This window comes from Solanum stenotomum, chromosome 3, assembly GCF_019186545.1.
Source record: "Solanum stenotomum isolate F172 chromosome 3, ASM1918654v1, whole genome shotgun sequence".
Lineage (NCBI taxonomy): Eukaryota > Viridiplantae > Streptophyta > Magnoliopsida > Solanales > Solanaceae > Solanum > Solanum stenotomum.
The window spans coordinates 13,697,481-13,718,305 of record NC_064284.1 but is presented as its reverse complement, the minus strand read 5'-3'; the positions used below and the strand labels follow the sequence as shown (position 1 = coordinate 13,718,305).

Below are 20,825 nucleotides of genomic sequence, written 5' to 3'. Positions count from 1 at the left end.
TTAAAGAAAGCATTTAACGTGAATAATAATCCACGTCATTATCCATCTTATTAAATAAGCCAGTCAACGTCGGTGTTGTGTCCACATCAGCATCCGAGTTGGACTCGCGTCCAAACAAAAAGGACACAGAACGGAACATGTAGGGGCTAAGTTGTCATTTTCAACGACCTACCCTTGCTTTATAAGACACAGAGTCACCACGATACTCATTCGTTTTATCGATTTTCTCTCTCTACAAATCACAGTCTTCACCCCTCACTTGTTTTCTCTCTCTATCTCTCTTAGTACTTTTTCTGCCGTTTTTTTTATTTTCTGTGTACGTTTTGGGTGCTGTGGTTACTGGAGAGAACGGAATTTGGCTTTTACGGCGGCGACGTCTTTTGAGGTAACGATCGGATTAGGGTTTTCAGGTTTTATTGTTTGTTTTCTGCTTCTGCTGTTAGGTTACTTCTGTTTGTATTTGTGCTTAGTTTGTGGTGTTTTGGTTGGATAGATCTGTTCTGGTTGTGTATTCGGGTTAGTTTTTTCGTCGATCCGGGGTTTTAGTTGTGAGTTTTACTCTGTGAGTTTTTCATTACTGTTGTTGTCGTTGAGTTTACTTCATGATCAGATCTTTTAGGTTTTCACGTTTAGTCGCTAGCGTTGCTGTTTGTGTTTTTACAAATGTATTTTAAGTTTAAGTTGGTGATAGAGTGAACTTTTTGCTAGGTTTTTTTTCTTTCCTTTTTTGTACTCTTTTGTGTTTTTGAAAGGCATGTAGGTTCTTTGGGTTTTGATGTTGGTATTTTTTTGGTTATGAGGACTTTAGTTGTATACGCATTAAAGTTTTGAAGAGATGTGGTTGCTCTCTGTTTTAACATGTCTGAATGTTTTTCGATCATTGTTGTTTGACATATTGTAGGTGATAAGATGGTGAGGAAGAGGAGAACTGAGTTACCTGGTTCAGGTGAGAGCTCTGGGTCTCAAGAAACTGTTGGGGGACAGGGTCGTGGCCAGTATCGACCCCAGCAGCAACAACAAGAAGGTGGATACCAAGGTGGAGGACAGGGTCGTGGCATGCGTCCACCACCCCAGCAGCAACAACAGCTAGGTGGCTACCAAGGTGGAGGGCAGGGTCGTGGCCAGCGTCCACCCCAGCAGCATCAACAAGAAGGTGGCTACCAAGGTGGTGGACAGGGTCGTGGCCAGCGTCCACCCCAGCAGCTACAACAAGAAGGTGGAGGAAGAGGTTGGAGGCCACAACAGGGAGGATATGGTGGCCGTGGTAGTGGAGGAGCTCCACCACGTGGAATGGCCCCTCAGCAGTCATATGGTGGACAGCCTGAATACTATCAGCAAGGCAGAGGGACTCAGCAGCATCAACAACGAGGTGGAGGACCACCCCAGCAACATGGTGGCATAGGTGGCCGTGGAGCACCTTCTGGTGGGCCTTCTAGGCCACCAATTCCCGAGCTGCACCAAGCAACCACACAGACTCAACATCAAGCTGTAATGACTACTCAGCCCATACCTTATGGAAGACCAGCTGACACATCCATGGAAGTGGGTTCCTCATCTGAGCCCCCTGAGATGTCAACTCTTCAAGTGACACAACAGTTCCAGCAACTGGCTGTGCAGCCAGAAGCAGCTGCAACCCAAACAATTCCACCTGTGTCTAGCAAATCACTAAGGTTTCCGCTGCGTCCAGGGAAGGGAAAGTTTGGTCAGAGTTGCATAGTGAAAGCCAATCACTTCTTTGCGGAGCTACCTGACAAAGACTTGCACCAGTATGATGTGAGTGCTCAAACTTAGTATCGTATTGTTCTATCATGGCATATTTTATGTTGTCCCATTGATTTTTTTATTTTTTTGGGGTTAAGGGTCCTGTGGTTTGTCACATCTATTGTTAATCATTATTTAATGAATTTCAGGTCACCATTACTCCTGAAGTATCTTCACGCGGTGTCAACCGTGCTGTCATGGCACAGCTGGTGCTTCTTTACCAAGAATCTCATCTTGGAAAGAGACTTCCAGCTTATGATGGAAGGAAAAGTCTATACACTGCAGGGCCCCTTCCATTTGTTCAAAAAGAGTTCAAAATCACTCTTACTGATGATGATGATGGGCCTGGTGGTGCCAGGTATATACGGCTGCAGTGTCAAATAGTTGCTTGTTCAGTTTATAGCAATTCTGATGTTTGTCTTTTGGTTATTTATTGAAACAGGAGGGAAAGGGAATTCAAAGTTGTGATCAAATTTGCTTCCCGTGCTGATCTTCATCACTTGGGGATGTTTTTAGAAGGGAGGCAGGCTGATGCCCCCCAGGAGGCGCTGCAAGTTTTGGATATTGTGCTTCGTGAGTTGCCGACATCTAAGTAAGGTTTTTTTTTAATGCAATACATATTTCTGTAGTTTTTGTTCATTGTGATGATGATGTACAGAGAAAAATGTTTATTTATGAATATCATTTTTATATATTTCAATAATTTGTTGGATGTCAGGTATTGTCCCGTAGGTCGTTCTTTCTATTCTCCTAATTTAGGGAGACGGCAACCATTGGGCGAGGGTTTAGAGAGTTGGCGGGGTTTCTATCAAAGCATTCGCCCCACACAAATGGGATTATCATTGAACATTGGTATATGGAGTCTTGACTTTTTCTGGAGCTGTGTTGTTTTCTATTTTCTTTGAAGTTTTACTTCTGAAAACTCCCTACAGCAATTTAAATAATCATATGTTCAATTTTGTGCATCAATGTACAGATATGTCTTCCACTTCATTCATCGAGCCATTGCCGGTCATTGATTTTGTGACACAGCTTCTGAACCGTGATGTGTCATCTAGACCACTGTCTGATGCTGACCGTGTAAAGGTGAACTTTTGTATTTTTTTGTTAGTAGAATGTTCTAAAGTTTTGGTCATTGTTTAGAGGTTTGTCTTCCTTTTCATCTAGTTATAGCGTGTAGCAGATTGTACTTTCTAGATATGTTGTGTCACTTTGGTAACATGCTTCGTGGTTAATGTTTCTTATCTGACATTGTAATTGATGATGTTGAGCTGAGCTGCAGATAAAAAAAGCACTGAGAGGTGTGAAGGTGGAGGTTACTCATCGTGGAAATATGCGGCGGAAGTACCGCATTGCCAATTTAACATCTCAAGCAACAAGAGAGTTAACGTATGTGGGCCTAGTTTTAGTTATTTGAGAACTTTTGTATTAAGTCATATTATGTGTAGCTGCAAACAGTGGTGTTTCTACATGCTGCCTTTTCATTTTTTTGTAAAAATTTCTTTGATTTTTTCTTGGTGCTGATCCTTATTTTTCTCTTTGTTTTCCCTTTTGTTTTGTGGTAGCTTCCCTGTTGATGAAAAGGGTACTTTGAAATCTGTAATTGAATATTTTCGAGAAACTTATGGGTTTGTAATTCAGCATACCCAGTGGCCTTGTCTGCAAGTTGGAAATCAGCAGAGACCTAATTACTTGCCAATGGAAGTTAGTGCCTCTCTTTTTGAAAACTAGTCGTCTTTGATTATCTTATCAATTCTCTAAGCTAAACATATATCATGGTGCAGGTCTGCAAGATTGTAGAGGGACAAAGGTACTCAAAGCGCTTGAATGAGAAACAGATCACTGCACTTCTGAAAGTGACGTGCCAGCGTCCCCAAGATAGGGAGCGTGATATTCTTGAGGTTAGATCTCTGCCTCTTTTATTTATTTATATGTTTGTGGAACATATATTTGGATTGTGTTGTAGTTGACTACTTGATTGTCTGCTTTATATTTTAATATATATTTGTACAATGACTGCTGTGTGTTAAATTAATTGTTATTGGTGCTTGCTATTCTGTTTCTAAGTTGCTGCACTTCATGTTAATTAGTGTTTTTTGTTCTGGTATAAATGCATGTTGGTTTGTATGTTTATTAGGAGTGACACAATGCGTCAATGTGATGAGTTGGTGAAAAAAGAGAACTTGACTATGAGTATCTAATTTATATTTGTGATTTATAGCTGCATGGGTGTGGTTATGTAGTTAGGGAATTTAATTTGTTAGAAGTGGTGATTTTGATACAAGTTAATATAATGATGTGCTAATGTCCTGCTTTGCTATGAGCTATTAGTGAACGATTGCTTGTTTTTAATCCTGTTATGATCCTATTCCATCTTTGATTTGTATTGTCCTCCTCCCTTGTTGTTTCATTATTATGCACAATGTGAAAAATAATGTTAGATCTCTTTTAGGCTATGCATTTGTCACGATCGCTGATAGAAGATTTCTTCAAGGCTATACAATTGTCATATGTTGTGTTAGAGCTTGGAAAATAATTTCTGGTTGCTGTGTCTTGATTTATTAGGGAGATTTATAATCAGTTCATGACAATGATATTTTGGTTATAAAATTTCACTTCAATTTATTTTCCTTTCTCTGTCAGACTGTGAAGCATAATGCCTATGCTGAGGACAAATATGCCAAGGAGTTTGGTATTAAGATTAGTGACAAGTTGGCACAAGTTGAGGCTCGTATTTTGCCTCCACCTTGGGTAAGTTAGCCTCTCTTCACGGCTTTCTACAGTTTGATTTGTGCAGTGAAGGAGTTTTAGTTAGGATTGGATAATGAGTGTATTTTCTGCAGCTTAAATATCATGATAATGGCCGAGAAAAAGACTGCCTGCCACAAGTTGGCCAATGGAACATGATGAACAAGGTAGCTGCTACTTTTGACACTGTTTAAGTTTCATGTCTTTTGTTTGGTTTTAGTTTCTATTCAGTTAATTTGCAACTATTGGTGCGTATCAGTAGAAAGCCTGTGTTGCATTTCGCTTTTATTATTTGTATTCAATGAAAACACCCGAGGTTTATTTTTTAGTATAGACTATCCCGGCGGTTGTCATGAGACTGTTTTTCTTTGTTTTGCTATGCCTAAAATAGTATCCCTTACTACTGACAGAAAATGGTTAATGGAGGAACAGTTGCCAATTGGATCTGCATTAACTTTTCTCGCAATGTGCAAGACAGTGTTGCGCACGGGTTTTGTTCTGAGCTTGCACAAATGTGTGGAATATCTGGAATGGTAAGTACCCACATTGCAGTCTTTCTTTTCTTTGTAAGTACTTGGTCTCTAACTTAATATTTGATGTTACTATCTTGCTTTTTAGAACTTCAATCCGAATCCTGTTCTGCCTCCTACAAGTGCACGCCCTGATCAGGTTGAGAGAGTCTTGAAAACTCGATTTCATGATGCCATGACAAAGCTGCAGCCGCTATCGAAGGAGCTCGATCTCCTGGTCGTTATCTTGCCAGACAATAATGGATCTCTTTATGGTATAAATGACCAAGATGGGACATCTTGTGATCTATAGCAGAATTTTGGATTATGCAGTGGCTGAATTTTTTATTCTTGACCAGGTGACCTGAAACGAATTTGTGAGACTGAGCTTGGAGTTGTCTCACAGTGCTGTTTGACAAAACATGTATTTAAGATGAGCAAACAGTATCTAGCCAATGTAGCACTGAAAATTAATGTGAAGGTGGGAGGAAGAAACACTGTGCTAGTTGATGCAATATCTAGGCGAATTCCCCTTGTCAGCGACCGTCCTACAATCATTTTTGGTGCAGATGTCACCCATCCCCACCCTGGAGAGGACTCGAGCCCATCCATTGCTGCGGTAGGATTTTTGAGCACTTTGTTTTTCAGTTCGTTGACCAAATTTTATCTAGGTTAGGAAATGTGAAATAATTTGTCTTTGCAGGTGGTTGCTTCTCAAGATTGGCCTGAGATTACAAAGTATGCTGGTCTAGTTTCTGCTCAAGCCCATCGGCAAGAGCTTATTCAGGATCTGTACACGACTAGGCAAGATCCTGTTAAAGGGACTGTGTCTGGCGGCATGATTAAGTATGATAATTTTATTGCTATCTTTTTTCTAGTATTTCTGTGTACTTGAGTTTTTAGCTGTTTGTGTCTCCCTTTGGTTTTTGAGAGAGGATCAATCTTTTCTTATTATGATATTCTAACTTTTCGTGTTCATGTTTCCTATTTATGATTATTCAGGGACTTACTTATCTCCTTCCGAAGAGCTACTGGGCAAAAACCTCAGAGAATCATTTTCTACAGGTATTGTGATATAATGCCCTGACAAGTGCAGTACGAATTACTTCTCCTCCTTTGGCTTAACTGAAATACTTTTTCCTTCAGGGATGGTGTTAGTGAAGGGCAATTTTATCAAGTTCTTCTTTATGAACTTGATGCGATCCGCAAGGTATGTTCATTTTTGTTATTTATACTAGTCTTTTTTTAGTTCTAGATGTTGTGTTAAATTTCATTTTTTATTTACTTTTATCTCCAACAAATATTGAATTGACTTGAGTTGAATCTCAGGCATGTGCATCATTGGAGCCAAATTATCAGCCTCCAGTTACATTTGTTGTGGTTCAGAAACGACATCATACCAGACTTTTTGCCAATAACCACCGTGACAGAAATGCAGTTGACCGGAGCGGGAACATTATACCTGGTAAGTGTTTTTCTAACTTCTACTTTGGACATCTTGTACTTGATTTTGAATCTTATTGTCAAAACATAACTGTACAGGTACTGTTGTTGACTCGAAGATTTGCCACCCAACAGAGTTTGATTTCTATCTTTGTAGTCATGCTGGCATACAGGTGAAAGTTTTGTATCATGTATAACCATGATGGTGGTTGAAGTCAAGACGAACTGTAATTATAACAGATGTTTTGGTTCTGTAGGGTACGAGTCGTCCAGCTCATTACCATGTTCTATGGGACGAGAACAAGTTTACGGCTGATGGACTGCAGTCTTTGACAAACAACCTGTGCTATACGTAAGTGTACTTCTGAATTCACCGGGTTGTTCTGGATATGTTCCTACTGAACCCATTCTGATTGTCTTTATTCCTTTTTTTAGATATGCAAGGTGCACACGTTCAGTCTCCATCGGTATGCCCTTACACACTTGTTTATAAATTTCTTCGACATTTACTCAATTTATTTTGAGTCTCCCTTTTTATTTACTTCTCCCAGCAATGACTTGTTCATCTTAATATGTTAGTGAATAATATAGTTTTATTGCTCTGTCAGTTCCCCCGGCCTATTATGCACATTTGGCAGCTTTTCGTGCTCGATTCTATATGGAGCCTGAGACATCTGACGGTGGATCAGTAACAAGCGGAGCTGCTGGCAGAGGGGTTGGTGCAGGAGCTGCTGGAAGGAACACACGAGCACCAGGTGCTGGTGCTGCTGTTAGACCTCTTCCTGCTCTCAAGGATAATGTGAAGAGGGTCATGTTCTATTGCTAGAGTCTCAACAAACAAAAGCTTCCTTGAAGACTTCATTTGGCATATGCATGCTTTGGAGCCATTCTTGACTCCGCTATTTAGGGCTTAGCATGCCTGTTTGGTTTTTGTGTTTTGCTATTAAACCTAATTTTATCTGCTTGACTTGCCCTAATATTTGTGACAATGATGCCAGAAAACTATTTAGAGTTTGTGGTTTTGAGCCGCCCTCCCAGATTGTAATAATCGTTCGGAGCACGCTGGTGTTCTCCACGGCCCATGTAATGATGAATACAATGCAAGTCTATGCTTGTTTTTAATATGTTGTTCCAATTTGGGTCTTGCGTTCATGTATCAATTTGCTTCAGCTGTTTCACCCCCCCTCTCCTCAAAGCTTCCAACTGAATATTCAATTATGTCGTGATAAAACTTTGAATCTAAGTATGTTTATAATCTATTTTGATTTATTACATCATTTTCGTTAAATTGTAGGTGGGGATCTAATGGGTGCTGGTTTTTGCTATTCTTTTGGCTTCAAATAATCTATTGTTTTGTTCTTTCAATGTTATTATAGCTCTAGTTACAACATTTTAACAGTAATGTCCATCTCTAATGTGACTCTCAAATAAGACTTAAGATATAGCATACGCAATATTACTTCGTGAAAGTGAAGAGTAGGGCAGGTGAAGTTTTGCTCGTAAACTAGGAAAAGAATAAATCCCAGCAAAGACAAGTCGATGAAATGTTGGAAGCACTTGAAACACAAAACCAAAGATTTGATGGTATACAAAAGTGGAATTCTTTACTTTTGTCTCCATATTTCTTCTTGCCACTTTTGGCACAAACTTGCACCATGGAATTTCTTTATCTTGGCTTCTACACTCCCTCATTGGCTGATATCATATTCCCTTTTCATGCGTCTTACTTTCTCCTTTCATTCAACCTTTCCTTATATAAAGCATTTTGCAACCATCATTTGTAACAAGACAAAGCATCAAGGACCCTCACAGCAAGTTTCAACCTACTTTCTTCGTTGAACTCGTAATCATAATGGCTACTACACCAGTTGCTGATAGCATGCCTGATGCTTTGAAACAAAGCCGATATCATATGAAGAGATGTTTCGCTAGGTGAACACCTTTCTTGTTCCTTTTTCTCCACTCTACACGTTTATTCCAAATGCTAACTAGTTTGTTGTTTTTTTGCTTCATTATTGGATGTGAAAGGTTCATTGCTACGGGAAGTAGGCTGATGAAGTTGAAAAATTTAATGGAAGAAATAGAAAATACTATTGAAGACAAGGCAGAAAGAACCAAGGTCTTGGAGGGTTCACTTGGACAAACTCTGAGTTCCACACAGGTCAGCACCATTTACCAAACATAACTGAGGAAAAAAAAACAAAATCAAAGATTGACTGCAAGGCTTAATGATTTTCTTTGAAATTTTCAGGAGGCAGCTATTGTGCCACCTTATGTTGCTTTTGCAGTAAGGCACAATCCTGGTTGCTGGGATTATGTCAAAGTTAACGCGGACAATCTCTCTGTGGAAGCTATTTCACCCAAGGAATATCTCAAATTCAAAGAAATGATCTTTGATGAGGAATGGTAAGGGGAGATTGTATCATTGTAAAGACACACTTTTGTAACATTCAAGATTATGTTTGATGGTTGAATGTATAATCAGGGCAAAGGATGATAATGCACTGGAAGTAGATTTTGGTGCTTTTGACTACTCTCATCCTCGGTTAGCCCTTTCTTCTTCTGTCGGAAATGGGCTTAACTTCGTCTCAAAAGTTATGTCTTCAAAGCTAGGTGGAAAGCCAGAGGAAGCTCAACCTTTGCTTGATTACTTACTAGCTCTTAGTCATCAAGGAGAGGTATGAAAATCAAAAATTAAACTTTCTTTCCTCTTGAGGAATGATATAATGAGATGTAAATATTGAAACTTTGCAGAATCTAATGATCAATGAGAATCTGAATAGTGTCTCTAAGCTTCAAGCAGCACTGATAGTAGCTGAAGTTTTTGTATCTTCGTTCTCCAAAGACACACCGTATAAGAACTTTGAGCATAAGTAAGCTTCTCATATGCTTCCATTATGATACGCGATTTACCATGAATATGCTGTCTTTTGATTCTTTATGTTTATGAAAAATCTAGGCTCAAAGAATGGGGATTTGAGAAAGGATGGGGAGACAGTGCCGGAAGAGTAAGAGAGACAATGAGACTGGCTTCTGAGATACTCCAAGCTGCGGATCCCATAAATATGGAATCCTTTTTCAGCAGGCTTCCTACTACATTCAACATTGTTATCTTCTCCATTCATGGTTACTTTGGTCAAGCAGATGTTCTTGGTTTACCCGATACTGGAGGCCAGGTCTACATTACACAACAATTGATCTCCTTTCCCCTCAAGTACATTTAGCGACACTTGCATTGTTGACATCACATTTGTATTTAACAGGTTGTTTATATTCTGGATCAAGTAAGAGCTTTAGAGGAGGAAATGTTACGAAGAATCAAGCAGCAAGGCTTACACATGAAGCCCAAGATTCTTGTGGTAAGTTATGCAAAGTTTTGAAGATCAGTGAGGAGATTAAGATGATCGAGATCATTGATTCTTGCTTCCATGATGTATGCAGGTCACTCGCCTCATACCAGATGCTCGAGGGACAACATGCAATCAGGAAATGGAGCCTATACTAAACTCATCCCATTCACACATCCTGAGAATCCCATTCAGGACAGAGAAGGGCGTTCTTCGCCAATGGGTTTCTCGGTTTGATATCTATCCTTACTTGGAGAACTATGCCAAGGCAAGTGTGCTAGAAGAACTTTTCACCTATCCATACGTTTTATTCTGTATTTTAAGCTAACCAGTTTGAGTTGTCACATATTATCTCACCAGGATGCTACCGCTAAGATACTTGAGCTCATGGAAGGTAAACCAGACCTCATAATTGGAAACTACACTGATGGAAACTTAGTGGCATCTCTATTGGCCAACAAGCTTGGAGTTACTCAGGTTCCACAATTGATCACTTTTGCTGCATTATTTTCTTGATGATTAAATGGAAAGATCTTACAAAATGATAAAACTTTAGGGTACCATTGCTCATGCATTAGAGAAAACAAAGTATGAAGATTCCGATGTCAAGTTGAAGGAATTTGATCCCAAGTACCACTTTTCTTGCCAATTTACTGCTGATTTATTGGCAATGAATGCTGCTGATTTTATCATCACCAGCACATATCAAGAAATTGCTGGAAGGTTAGCACCATCTCTTTCGGTATTTTTAGATAACTTAACGATTATACTGCATTGACCAGCACTAAAAGCCACTACTTTCCTACTTCAGCGAGACAAGGCCTGGACAATATGAAAGCCACACAGCATTTACAATGCCAGGGCTTTACAGAGTTGTTTCAGGTATCAATGTTTTTGATCCAAAGTTCAACATTGCCGCTCCTGGGGCTGAGCAGTCTACCTATTTCCCCTTCACTGAGAGAAAGAAACGATTTGTTAAATTTGGTCCTGCTATTGAGGAATTACTTTACAGTAATGAGGAAAACAATGAGCACATGTAAGCTAATTGCCTCATTTTCCTATTCTAAGCCTATTCCATTGCTTATACTGGATATTTGGAATTTATTGGAGATGTTTTGTGGAACAGTGGATTTCTTGCAGACAGGAAAAGACCGATTGTATTTTCAATGGCGAGATTTGATACAGTGAAGAATCTAACCGGCTTGACTGAGTGGTTTGGAAAGAATAAGAAGTTGCAGAACCTGGTAAACCTTGTTATTGTTGGTGGATTCTTCGATCCATCAAAATCAAAAGATCGAGAGGAGGCAGCTGAAATCAAGAAGATGCATGAATTGATTGAGAAATACAATCTCAAGGGACAAATGAGATGGATAGCAGCTCAAACAGATAAATATAGAAACAGTGAGCTATATAGGACTATCGCAGACACTAAGGGAGCTTTCGTTCAACCAGCTTTATACGAAGCATTTGGACTAACCGTTATTGAAGCAATGAACTGTGGATTGCCTACATTTGCTACAAATCAAGGTGGACCAGCAGAAATCATCGTCGATGGAGTCTCAGGTTTCCATATTGATCCTTACAATGGGGACAAGTCGAGCAATAAAATAGCTGACTTCTTTGAGAAATGCAAGGTTGATTCTATATATTGGAACAGGATATCGGAAGGAGGTCTCAAGCGCATTGAGGAATGGTAATAAACTAGTAATTAAAGATAAAAATGCTTTTCATCCTGTCTTCTCCATGATGTTTAAAATTGTTGCTTCGATGCAGTTATACATGGAAGATATACGCTAACAAAGTGTTGAACATGGGATCAATCTACGGATTCTGGAGACAATTCAACGTGGGGCAAAAGCAGGCTAAACAGAGATATTTTGAGATGTTTTACAATCCTCTCTTCAGGAAATTGGTAAGTTGTAAATGTTGATTACACTTACTAAGATCCACAAAAATGGAACCAAAAATATACACATTGACTATGTTACTTATGAAATTTCACAGGCTAATAACGTTCCGATCCCATACGAAGAGCCCTTGCCAGTTGCTCCATCAGATGCTACTCAATCTCAAGAACCAAAACTACCAGTTCCAGTCCCAACAGCTGTAGGAAAACTTCTGCCATTACCTACGTAAGTTCCCATCGCGATGCAACCTATGAATAACATATATATCTATGTGTAAAGTGCTAAACTTTCAAAAACATTAAATTTTGAACTCATGATCTCAAAAATACAATGTGTTCAATAACAAAGAGCTTTAAAGACTGACAACATTAAGTTTAAGTCTTGGATCCGCCTCTGCTACCTACATGTTTTTCTTAATACAAGGAAAAAAAGTTGATTATTATGCTTATCTTGATTCTTATGTTCAACACAGAATTTCACCTCAGAAAACAGAACAAAAAGAAGAAGAAAAGCAGGTTGATACAACTACATCAAGAACAGAAATCGCGCAGCAAGCTAGCCATTGGATTTGCCTATGTGTTTCTGCTTCAATCATCGTTTATGCTATGGTGAAATTGTACCGTATAATTGAATGATCGAAAAATTAATTAACAAGTTCTCAAAATGTCAATGAAATAAAAGGAAAATCATCAAAGTGAGAAAATTCTAGCCTATGTCTGGTTCAATTGAATGTTAACAGTGTTCTTGTACTGATGATCAATTACATTAATAAAAATTACCTGGCATTATGGTTGCATTACACTTAGATCAGATGGGAATATCATTTTTTTAAAAGCTTAACTTATATTTATATATTGATAACGTAAAAATATTGTCTATTGACTCGCAAGATGTTACATAGACTCTCTTCGCCTTTTGACATAGTTTGATTTGATACAGAGTTTTAAAAAGTTTTTTTTTTTTGAAATTTGTGGTCTAAAATAAGAGATTTTTCATGTTTGTATGACTTAAAAAAAGTACTCCCTCCGTCCAATAATAATTGTCCACTATACTATTTTGGGATGTCCAACAATATTTGTCCACTTTATGAAATCAATGGGTAATTTTACACTTAGTTTCTAATTTACCCATATCATTAATTATAGTCATTTCCTATTACATTTTTCAAGACATTATATTTATTATATTCAAAGGGTGATTAGTAAAATTACTCTTCTATTTATAGTTTCTTAAGAAGTGTGTAAAATTAATAGTGGATAAGTATTGTTGGATAGATGGAGTAGCTTTTAAATTAAAAAATAAAAAGTCAAACTGAAATGATTTTAAGTCAAAAATAAAAAGTAGGTAGAGATCTACTTTGGTTTTTAACTTTTTTAAAGCTCCCCAACTTATTTTAAGTCATTCTTGACTTATTTTAAGTTACTTTCATATTTGTCAAACACTTCCAAAAGTAAAAAACTGAATTAAAAGTAGGTTTAACCAACTTTTAAGTCAATTCAAATACCCTCTAAGTAAAATGAACATTTAAAAATTCAATTGTTATTAAATCTAAAAATGTGTCATTCTCTTTTAGACTGACTAAAAAAAATGATTCATATAAATCGAGATACGGGAATAACTTCTTGTTCTCCAAAATGAATATATTCTAAGATTTAATTTTAAACATCAATTAATAAGTAGTGTAAAAATAAAATAAAATAGGTATGTCAATTATTGAGAAGTACATATGAGTGGAGAGGGTATTAATTCATCATGATTCACGAGGAACAAAAATCATGAATCATAATTCATACCTCCATTTCTTCAGCAAGAAATAACAACCCCACTTAATAAATACTTGCCCATGCAGATAGTGGGGTGGGGTGGGCGTGGGGGGGCGGGGCGGGGGCAGGTTGAGCATGGTAAATGGATATACATTTTTTTGATACCGTGATCTTAGTATTGTGACATTTCATATGTATATTCAGTTTTCAGTATTTATAAAAATAAAATAAAATATCATTCCAAAATATAAAATATATATTACAATTCATATATAGTGGAGTATTATAATATTAATAAATTTATAAATTAATTAATTATTTAGACGTTGAAATTATAATACTAATTAAAAAATTTATAAATTGGTATTAGCACAAAACTTATTTATTCTTTAGACGTTGAAACTTTGACTAGTACTCTTTTTTGTATAATTGATTGACAAATAAAATTACTTGTTCTTTTAAAAAAAATATAAGATAAAATGAAGCATACTATCATAACCAATACCATATTTCAAAATATTGAAACTGAACTTAAAAATATAAAATTAATTTGATAGGATAATAATATAGTAATATTTTTTTTTTTTAAAAATCCAAAATTATTGAACCAATTTTTTTGATACATTACGATACAGTAGCATGCTCGTCCCTACATGCAGTAGCCTAGCAGTCGATCAATCACTCACATCACTCATCTGTCTCTAATGATGTTAGCTCAAACAATTTATTTGTGAATATTACAAAAAATCATTCAAATATATTTATATCATAATAATTCATCATTCCACACTTTTTTATAAGAATGACATATCTGAAACCACTCATATTGTATATGTTATACATATATAGCAAGCTGGACATGTTCCCTTTTGTTTTTTAGAAAAAAAGAAAGATACGTACAGTATCAAATTAAATACTACTCTGTCATATTCGATTTTTTTTTTTTAAAAAAAAAGAGCAAAAATTCTTGTATAAAAGATCGAAAAAAAACACGCAACTCCAACGACAAGAAAAAAGATCCAAAACAATATTGTAGTATGCCGACAGCAAATATATATTAATGAGACATGAATGAAGAAAATGCAGTTGGATGTCTTGATTGATACTGTCTGTTTCAATCGTTTCAATTAGTTCGACATATTTTGATAGTTCATGAAAATAAAAAAGACTTTTAAATTTTATAATTTTAAACATAGAATAAAAAAGGAAAATGATCATTAAAACAGATTAAAAAGGAAAGAAGATTAAATGAGAAATAGACTCATTGTTTTGCATTTACTTGTACTACTCACTCACCCTAATGAGTGTGAACGTCAGGCTTAATCAATATGGGCTTAAAATATTAAGCACATGCTTTATTTAATTCTCTTCCGAAAGAAGAAAATCTCGTATATTCAAATGTACTCCCTTTGTTTCTACTTATTTGTCCTTATTTCTTTTTTTTAGTTGTCCTTAATTAATTGTTCATTTTGACAAATCAAAAAAGGACAATAATTATTTATCTAGTATACCCTCAATTAATTACTTTGAAAAAAAATGTAGAACTTCTTGAAAATCTTATGTTTTTAATTCAACCACTTCATAATTAATAGATGTGAAATGATAAACTCACTGTGTCAATTATTGTTTTCTTAATAAGTGTGTCAATTTAAAAGTGGACAAATAATTAGGGAGAATGGGAGTATCAAAATCATTATTTGGTCTCTAAAATATACGAAAAATCTCTATCTGATCACCTAACATGACCAAAAAAATAAATATTATAACACTAAGGTGCGATTGAATCAATCACCATGAGATACACGTGAGTTGTGCAATTTTATTGATTTCAGTGAAGTGATATGCTCTTTAAATGTTGCTCATAATACAAGTATTACATATAATATTAGATACTCTAGACATTGATATTCTATATAAAGGAGATGTAGAAACCATATTTTCATCTCATAAGTTAAAAGACACTAGCTTTTAGTGCTATTTCACATTCTCACCGTCTATTAGTATATTTCTTGATCATGATGTCTACAGATTTTGGTAAAATTACTCGTGTGCACAATATACCAAAAGATGAGATGTCAAATTTAATCCGTTCAATTGCAGCAGAAAAGCATGAAGCTGGCCAGCCATTTTATATACTCGATTTATCCACAGTTGAGAGGCTTATGGACAAATGGAACCATTCTTTTCCCAATGTAAAACCTTTTTATGCTGTCAAATGCAACAATGAACCAGCACTTCTTACTAAACTAGCCAACTTGGGCGCTAATTTTGATTGTGCTAGCTTACTCGAGATTGACACTGTCTTAAATCTCGGAATTAGCCCAAATCAAATCATATTTGCTAATCCGTGTAAGGCTATTTCCCATATCAAACATGCAGCCGCTGTTGGGGTCAATTTCACTACTTTTGATTCTAAGCTTGAAGTTGACAAGATCAAAAAATGGCACCCACAATGCCGTTTGTTGCTCCGAATCAAAGCCCCTAGTGACAGCGGCTCCTTGCGCCCCCTCGGCAAAAAATTCGGAGCACTGCCCGAAGAAATTGAACCTCTCCTGCATTACGCTTGTAATGTGGCTGGTTTAAAAGTTGTAGGCGTGTCATTTCACGTTGGATCTATAGCGCAAGATCCCACCATTTATCGCGAGGCGATTGCCAATACAAGAGCCGTGTTTGATGTAGCTGATTATCTCGGAATTCCAAAAATGAAAATTTTAAACATTGGTGGTGGGTTTAGATCCAACCCGTTGTTCGAGGAAATAGCTAGTGTAGTAAACGAAGCAGTTCAAGATTATTTTCCCGATCCTAATTTAAAAATAATCGCGGAGCCTGGACGATTCTTTCCTGAAACGGCTTTTACTTTAGTCACACATGTGATTGGAAAAAGAGTAAGAGGTGAGAAAATAGAGTATTGGATTGACGAAGGGATTTATGGATCGTTTAGGCCAACACTGTACAACAGTTGCTTTGTGGGTATTAAGCCAATTTCAATGAAAGAATGTTGTGAAATACGCGAATCGACGATTTACGGACCAAGTTGTGACTCCCTTGATGCAGTGGCTGTGGACATAAAATTGCCTGAGCTTCAATTAGATGATTTGATAGTGTTCTATAACATGGGAGCATACTCAAAATGTGCAGGAACGAAGTTCAATGGATTTGATATGTTATCGACAACTACCTATCTTGTTAGCACCAATTCTACCTAAAATTATGTCATGAACAAAGAAAGAGTTGGAACTTGGAGCTAGGTATGCTTGTTATTTTCTTAATTCTCTACATGAATACTATGATCAAATAGTGCATTTAATTTGTTTCCAGTAATAAGTTGTATTTGTATTATTGTGAGAAAAGGACATGTCAAAACAGAATTTCACCTCAGAAAACAGAACAAAAAGCAGAAGAAAAGCAGTTTGATACTACTACTAACTTCATCAACAACAGAAATCGCGCAGCAAGCTAGGCATCGAATTTGCCTATGCGTTTCTGATTCAATCATCGTTTATGCTATGGTGAAATTGTACCGTATGGTTGAATGATCGAAAAATTAATTAACAAGTTCTCAAAATGTCAATGAAATAAAAGGAAAATCATCAAAGTGCGAGTTCAATTGAATGTTAATACTATTGTTGTACTGGTGATCAGTTGTATTAATAAAGGGATAAGGCTCAAATATGCCATCAAACTTTCAGAAAAGGTTTATCTATGCCATCCGTTAAAAGTTTCGCTCATTTATGTCATTCATGTTAAAGAAAATGTCCATTCATGCCATTTTTTTAACTCCGGTTTTACAAAACTATTTTTTACATTCCAAACAATTTTTAACACTTTTCTGAATGTTCAATAACATATTTGAGTCTTTTCCCATTAATAAAATTACCAGGCATTTTGGTTACATTATACATTCTATGACATGTTTTCACTTTGATAGTTAAGTGGCCGTGTAGACATTGAAATTTTAGGACTCTACAAGATGTGTTCAATTCGAGCTGGATTCTACAAGGAGTGTCCAAATCCAATTAGGATTCTTGGAGGTTACTCAGCCCTAAACCACAATTCATATTGCTAATATAAAGGGTACTATATTCCCTTTAAAAGGCATCTCAAACATTTCGTAAATTCATAAAATATTCATAACGAGATCAAACTCAAATCATCCTAGTTTGAGAAATACACGATCCTCGAATCATGGATAAATCTTATGATAGAAGAATCAAGGAAGGAACAGAATTGTACCCGCACTATTTATCAATAAAATCATGTTACTTCATATTTTATTTGTGATTGTAGTTTATTTTCTGTCACTTTAAAATTTGTTGCAAACAAGCTGCATTACAAGTGTTTGTTTCGCCAAATAATTTTGCTAGTTACTCCCTTCATCCCTATTTATGTGCCAATGTTTGACTGAACGATACAAATTTTAAAAAAGAATGAAATATTTTTGAAACTTGTATAATCTAAAACGAACTACAAACATTTACGTGACTATAACTCATCTCATTAAATATAAAATAAGTAGTTTAAAGAAAAATTGTTTCTAAATAAAAAAGTTTGATATTCTTTTTGCGATATATATATACAATAAAAAAGAATATACGACACATTAGGTTGCAAAAATCATGATTCACGAGGAACAAAAATCATGAATCATGCATCCATTTCCTGTAATAAATAGAAGTAGATATCCACAGTCCACACCCCAACATAAGAAATACTTGGAGATGGTCTTATTCGCACCACTGCGATACTCGACATGCAGTAGCCTAGCAGTCAATCACTCACATTAGTCATCTATATTAGGTAAAACAAATTAATGATATTTATAATATAACAGTTCATTATTAAACACTATTTTATAAGAATATTATCAAATCATTTAAAAGATATAATATAATAATTCATTATTAAAAACTTTTTCTTTAAGAAATATATAAAATTATTTTTAAAAATATTTATAATATAACACTTTTTTTTATAAATATAACTCAATCCGTCCAATTTTTATTAAGTTTTAATAGCGTTATTTGTTATTTTATAAGCTTTTATTACCTAATAAAATTATTATTTTTTCTTATTATAACTATATATAACATATAAAATCTAAAAAAAAAATTGAGAAGATTTCTCAATAATCAATTTGGGTTACATTTCAACCCAATTTTTAATGAGTTGAGCTAATAAAAGGACGGGTCAATAACCAACCCAAATCTAAATGAGTTGGGTTGAGTTGAACGAGTTGAATTTGATTTTGTCACCCTATCTGTACATGTAAGAAATAGTTGCATGGAAGCCTGGAAGGAAGCATCTTCTTATCATTTTTACAAAAAAATAATTAGTGAACACAATTGATAATTATATTATCTATTAGATACTTGTTACAGTAAAGACAATAATATAGACAACCAAATTTGGAAAAAAATGGCATTAACCTTTTAAAATACTTTCAATATGAGAAGTTTTAAAAAAAAGTGCCAAAATGTATTTTGCCTTTATTCCAGTAAAATAATTAGTTTCTAAAATAATAATACAAATTAAAAAGCACTCGAGAGAAAACGTGGCCGGGCTAGAGCACGAGAATGTTCCTCCAATTTTTTTGTTACAAAAAGCGTGACCTGATTTTGGGCATTCTATAACTATAAAATAAACGAGATTGATAATAAATTAAACACTACTCTACCCTTTCTCTTCTATTATCATGTTATTGTCTACAGCTCATGCTAAGACTCATGATCATGTCATGCCCAAAATACCAAAAGATGGGACGACGATGACGGATTTAATCCGTTCAATTGCCACTGATCAGAAGCATGAAGCTGGACAACCATTTTATATACTCGATTTATCCACAATTGAGAGGCTTATGGACAAATGGAACCATTCTTTTCCCAATGTAAAACCTTTTTATGCTGTCAAATGCAACAATGAACCAGCACTTCTTACTAAACTAGCCAACTTGGGTACTAATTTTGATTGTGCTAGCTTACTCGAGATTGACACTGTCTTAAGTCTCGGAATTAGCCCAAATCAAATCATATTTGCTAACCCGTGCAAGGCTATTTCCCACATCAAGCATGCAGCTGCTGTCGGGGTCAATTTCACTACTTTTGATTCTAAGCTCGAAGTTGACAAGATCAAAAAATGGCACCCACAGTGTCATTTATTGCTCCGAATCAAAGCCCCTAGTGATAGTGGCTCGTTGCGCCCCCTTGGGAAAAAATTCGGAGCACTGCCCGAAGAAATCGAACCCCTCCTACATTACGCTTGTAATGTGGCTGGTTTAAAAGTTGTAGGCGTTTCATTTCACGTGGGATCTATAGCACAAGATCCCACCATTTATCGCGAGGCGATTGCCAATGCAAGGGCCGTGTTTGATGTAGCTGATTATCTCGGAATTCCTAAAATGAAAATTTTAAACATTGGTGGTGGGTTTAGATCCACCCCGTTGTTCGAGGAAATAGCTAGTGTAGTAAATGAAGCAGTCCAAGATTTTTTCCCCGACCCTAATTTAAAAATAATCGCGGAGCCTGGGCGATTCTTTCCTGAAACGGCTTTTACTTTAGTCACACATGTGATTGGCAAAAGAGTTAGAGGTGAGAAAATAGAGTATTGGATTGACGAAGGGATTTATGGATCGTTTAGGCCAACACTGTACAACAGTTGCTTTGTGGGTATTAAGCCAATTTCAATGAAAGAATGTTGTGAAATAGGCGAATCGACGATTTACGGACCAAGTTGTGACTCCCTTGATGCAGTGGCTGTGGACATAAAATTGCCGGAGCTTGAATTGGATGATTTGATAGTGTTCTATAACATGGGTGCATACTCAAAATGTGGAGGAACAAAGTTTAATGGATTTGATATGTTATCGACACCTACCTATATTGTTAGCACCAATTCTACCTAGAATTATATATGTCCAGAACAAAGAAAGAGTTGGAACTTGGAGCTAGCTATGCTTGTTATTTTCTTAATTCTCTACATGAATACTATGATCAAATAGTGCATTTAATTTGTTTCCAGTAATTAGTTGTTGTATTTGTATTATTGTGAGAAAAGGACATGTCAAAACAGAATTTCACCTCAGAAAACAGAACAAAAAGAAGAAGAAAAGCAGGTTGATACTACTACATCAACAACAGAAATCGCGCAGCAAGCTAGACATCGGATTTGCCTATGCGTTTCTGCTTCAATCATCGTTTATGCTATATGGTGAAATTGTACCGTATAGTTGAATGATGGAAAAATTAATTAACAAGTTCTCAAAATGTCAATGAAATAAAAGGAAAATCAAAGTGCGAGTTCAATTGAATGCTAATACTATTGTTGTACTCATGATCAATTGTATTAATA

At 36.0% G+C, this 20,825-nt stretch overlaps 4 protein-coding genes across 4 annotated transcripts; all 4 read left to right on the top strand.

The window, feature by feature from the left end:
- The first annotated feature begins 219 nt into the window (after positions 1-219).
- LOC125860666 (protein argonaute 1-like) lies at positions 220-7,596 on the top strand. Its single transcript, XM_049540667.1, has 22 exons — positions 220-385; positions 902-1,773; positions 1,911-2,119; positions 2,204-2,353; positions 2,480-2,613; positions 2,738-2,847; positions 3,044-3,150; positions 3,327-3,465; positions 3,546-3,662; positions 4,405-4,512; positions 4,605-4,676; positions 4,920-5,042; positions 5,128-5,293; positions 5,378-5,637; positions 5,722-5,864; positions 6,021-6,083; positions 6,165-6,228; positions 6,348-6,483; positions 6,561-6,634; positions 6,719-6,813; positions 6,897-6,928; positions 7,070-7,596. Exons 2-22 carry the CDS (start codon positions 910-912, stop codon positions 7,285-7,287), a joined length of 3,384 nt encoding a protein of 1,127 aa, XP_049396624.1. The 5' UTR covers positions 220-385; positions 902-909; the 3' UTR covers positions 7,288-7,596.
- Positions 7,597-8,204: 608 nt separating this feature from the next.
- On the top strand, positions 8,205-12,522 carry LOC125860306 (sucrose synthase 5-like). The gene is made up of 15 exons (XM_049540235.1): positions 8,205-8,393; positions 8,490-8,622; positions 8,713-8,867; positions 8,947-9,139; positions 9,216-9,334; positions 9,421-9,637; positions 9,725-9,820; positions 9,903-10,076; positions 10,169-10,285; positions 10,365-10,531; positions 10,620-10,844; positions 10,935-11,501; positions 11,582-11,720; positions 11,813-11,940; positions 12,188-12,522. Exons 1-15 carry the CDS (start codon positions 8,314-8,316, stop codon positions 12,348-12,350), a joined length of 2,673 nt encoding a protein of 890 aa, XP_049396192.1. The 5' UTR covers positions 8,205-8,313; the 3' UTR covers positions 12,351-12,522.
- A 2,971-nt stretch (positions 12,523-15,493) lies between these two features.
- LOC125860308 (ornithine decarboxylase-like) lies at positions 15,494-16,684 on the top strand. Its single transcript, XM_049540238.1, has one exon. It carries the CDS (start codon positions 15,494-15,496, stop codon positions 16,682-16,684), a length of 1,191 nt encoding a protein of 396 aa, XP_049396195.1.
- A 2,486-nt stretch (positions 16,685-19,170) lies between these two features.
- LOC125860307 (ornithine decarboxylase-like) lies at positions 19,171-20,388 on the top strand. The gene has a single exon (XM_049540236.1). It carries the CDS (start codon positions 19,171-19,173, stop codon positions 20,377-20,379), a length of 1,209 nt encoding a protein of 402 aa, XP_049396193.1. The 3' UTR covers positions 20,380-20,388.
- The last annotated feature ends 437 nt before the right edge of the window (positions 20,389-20,825 follow it).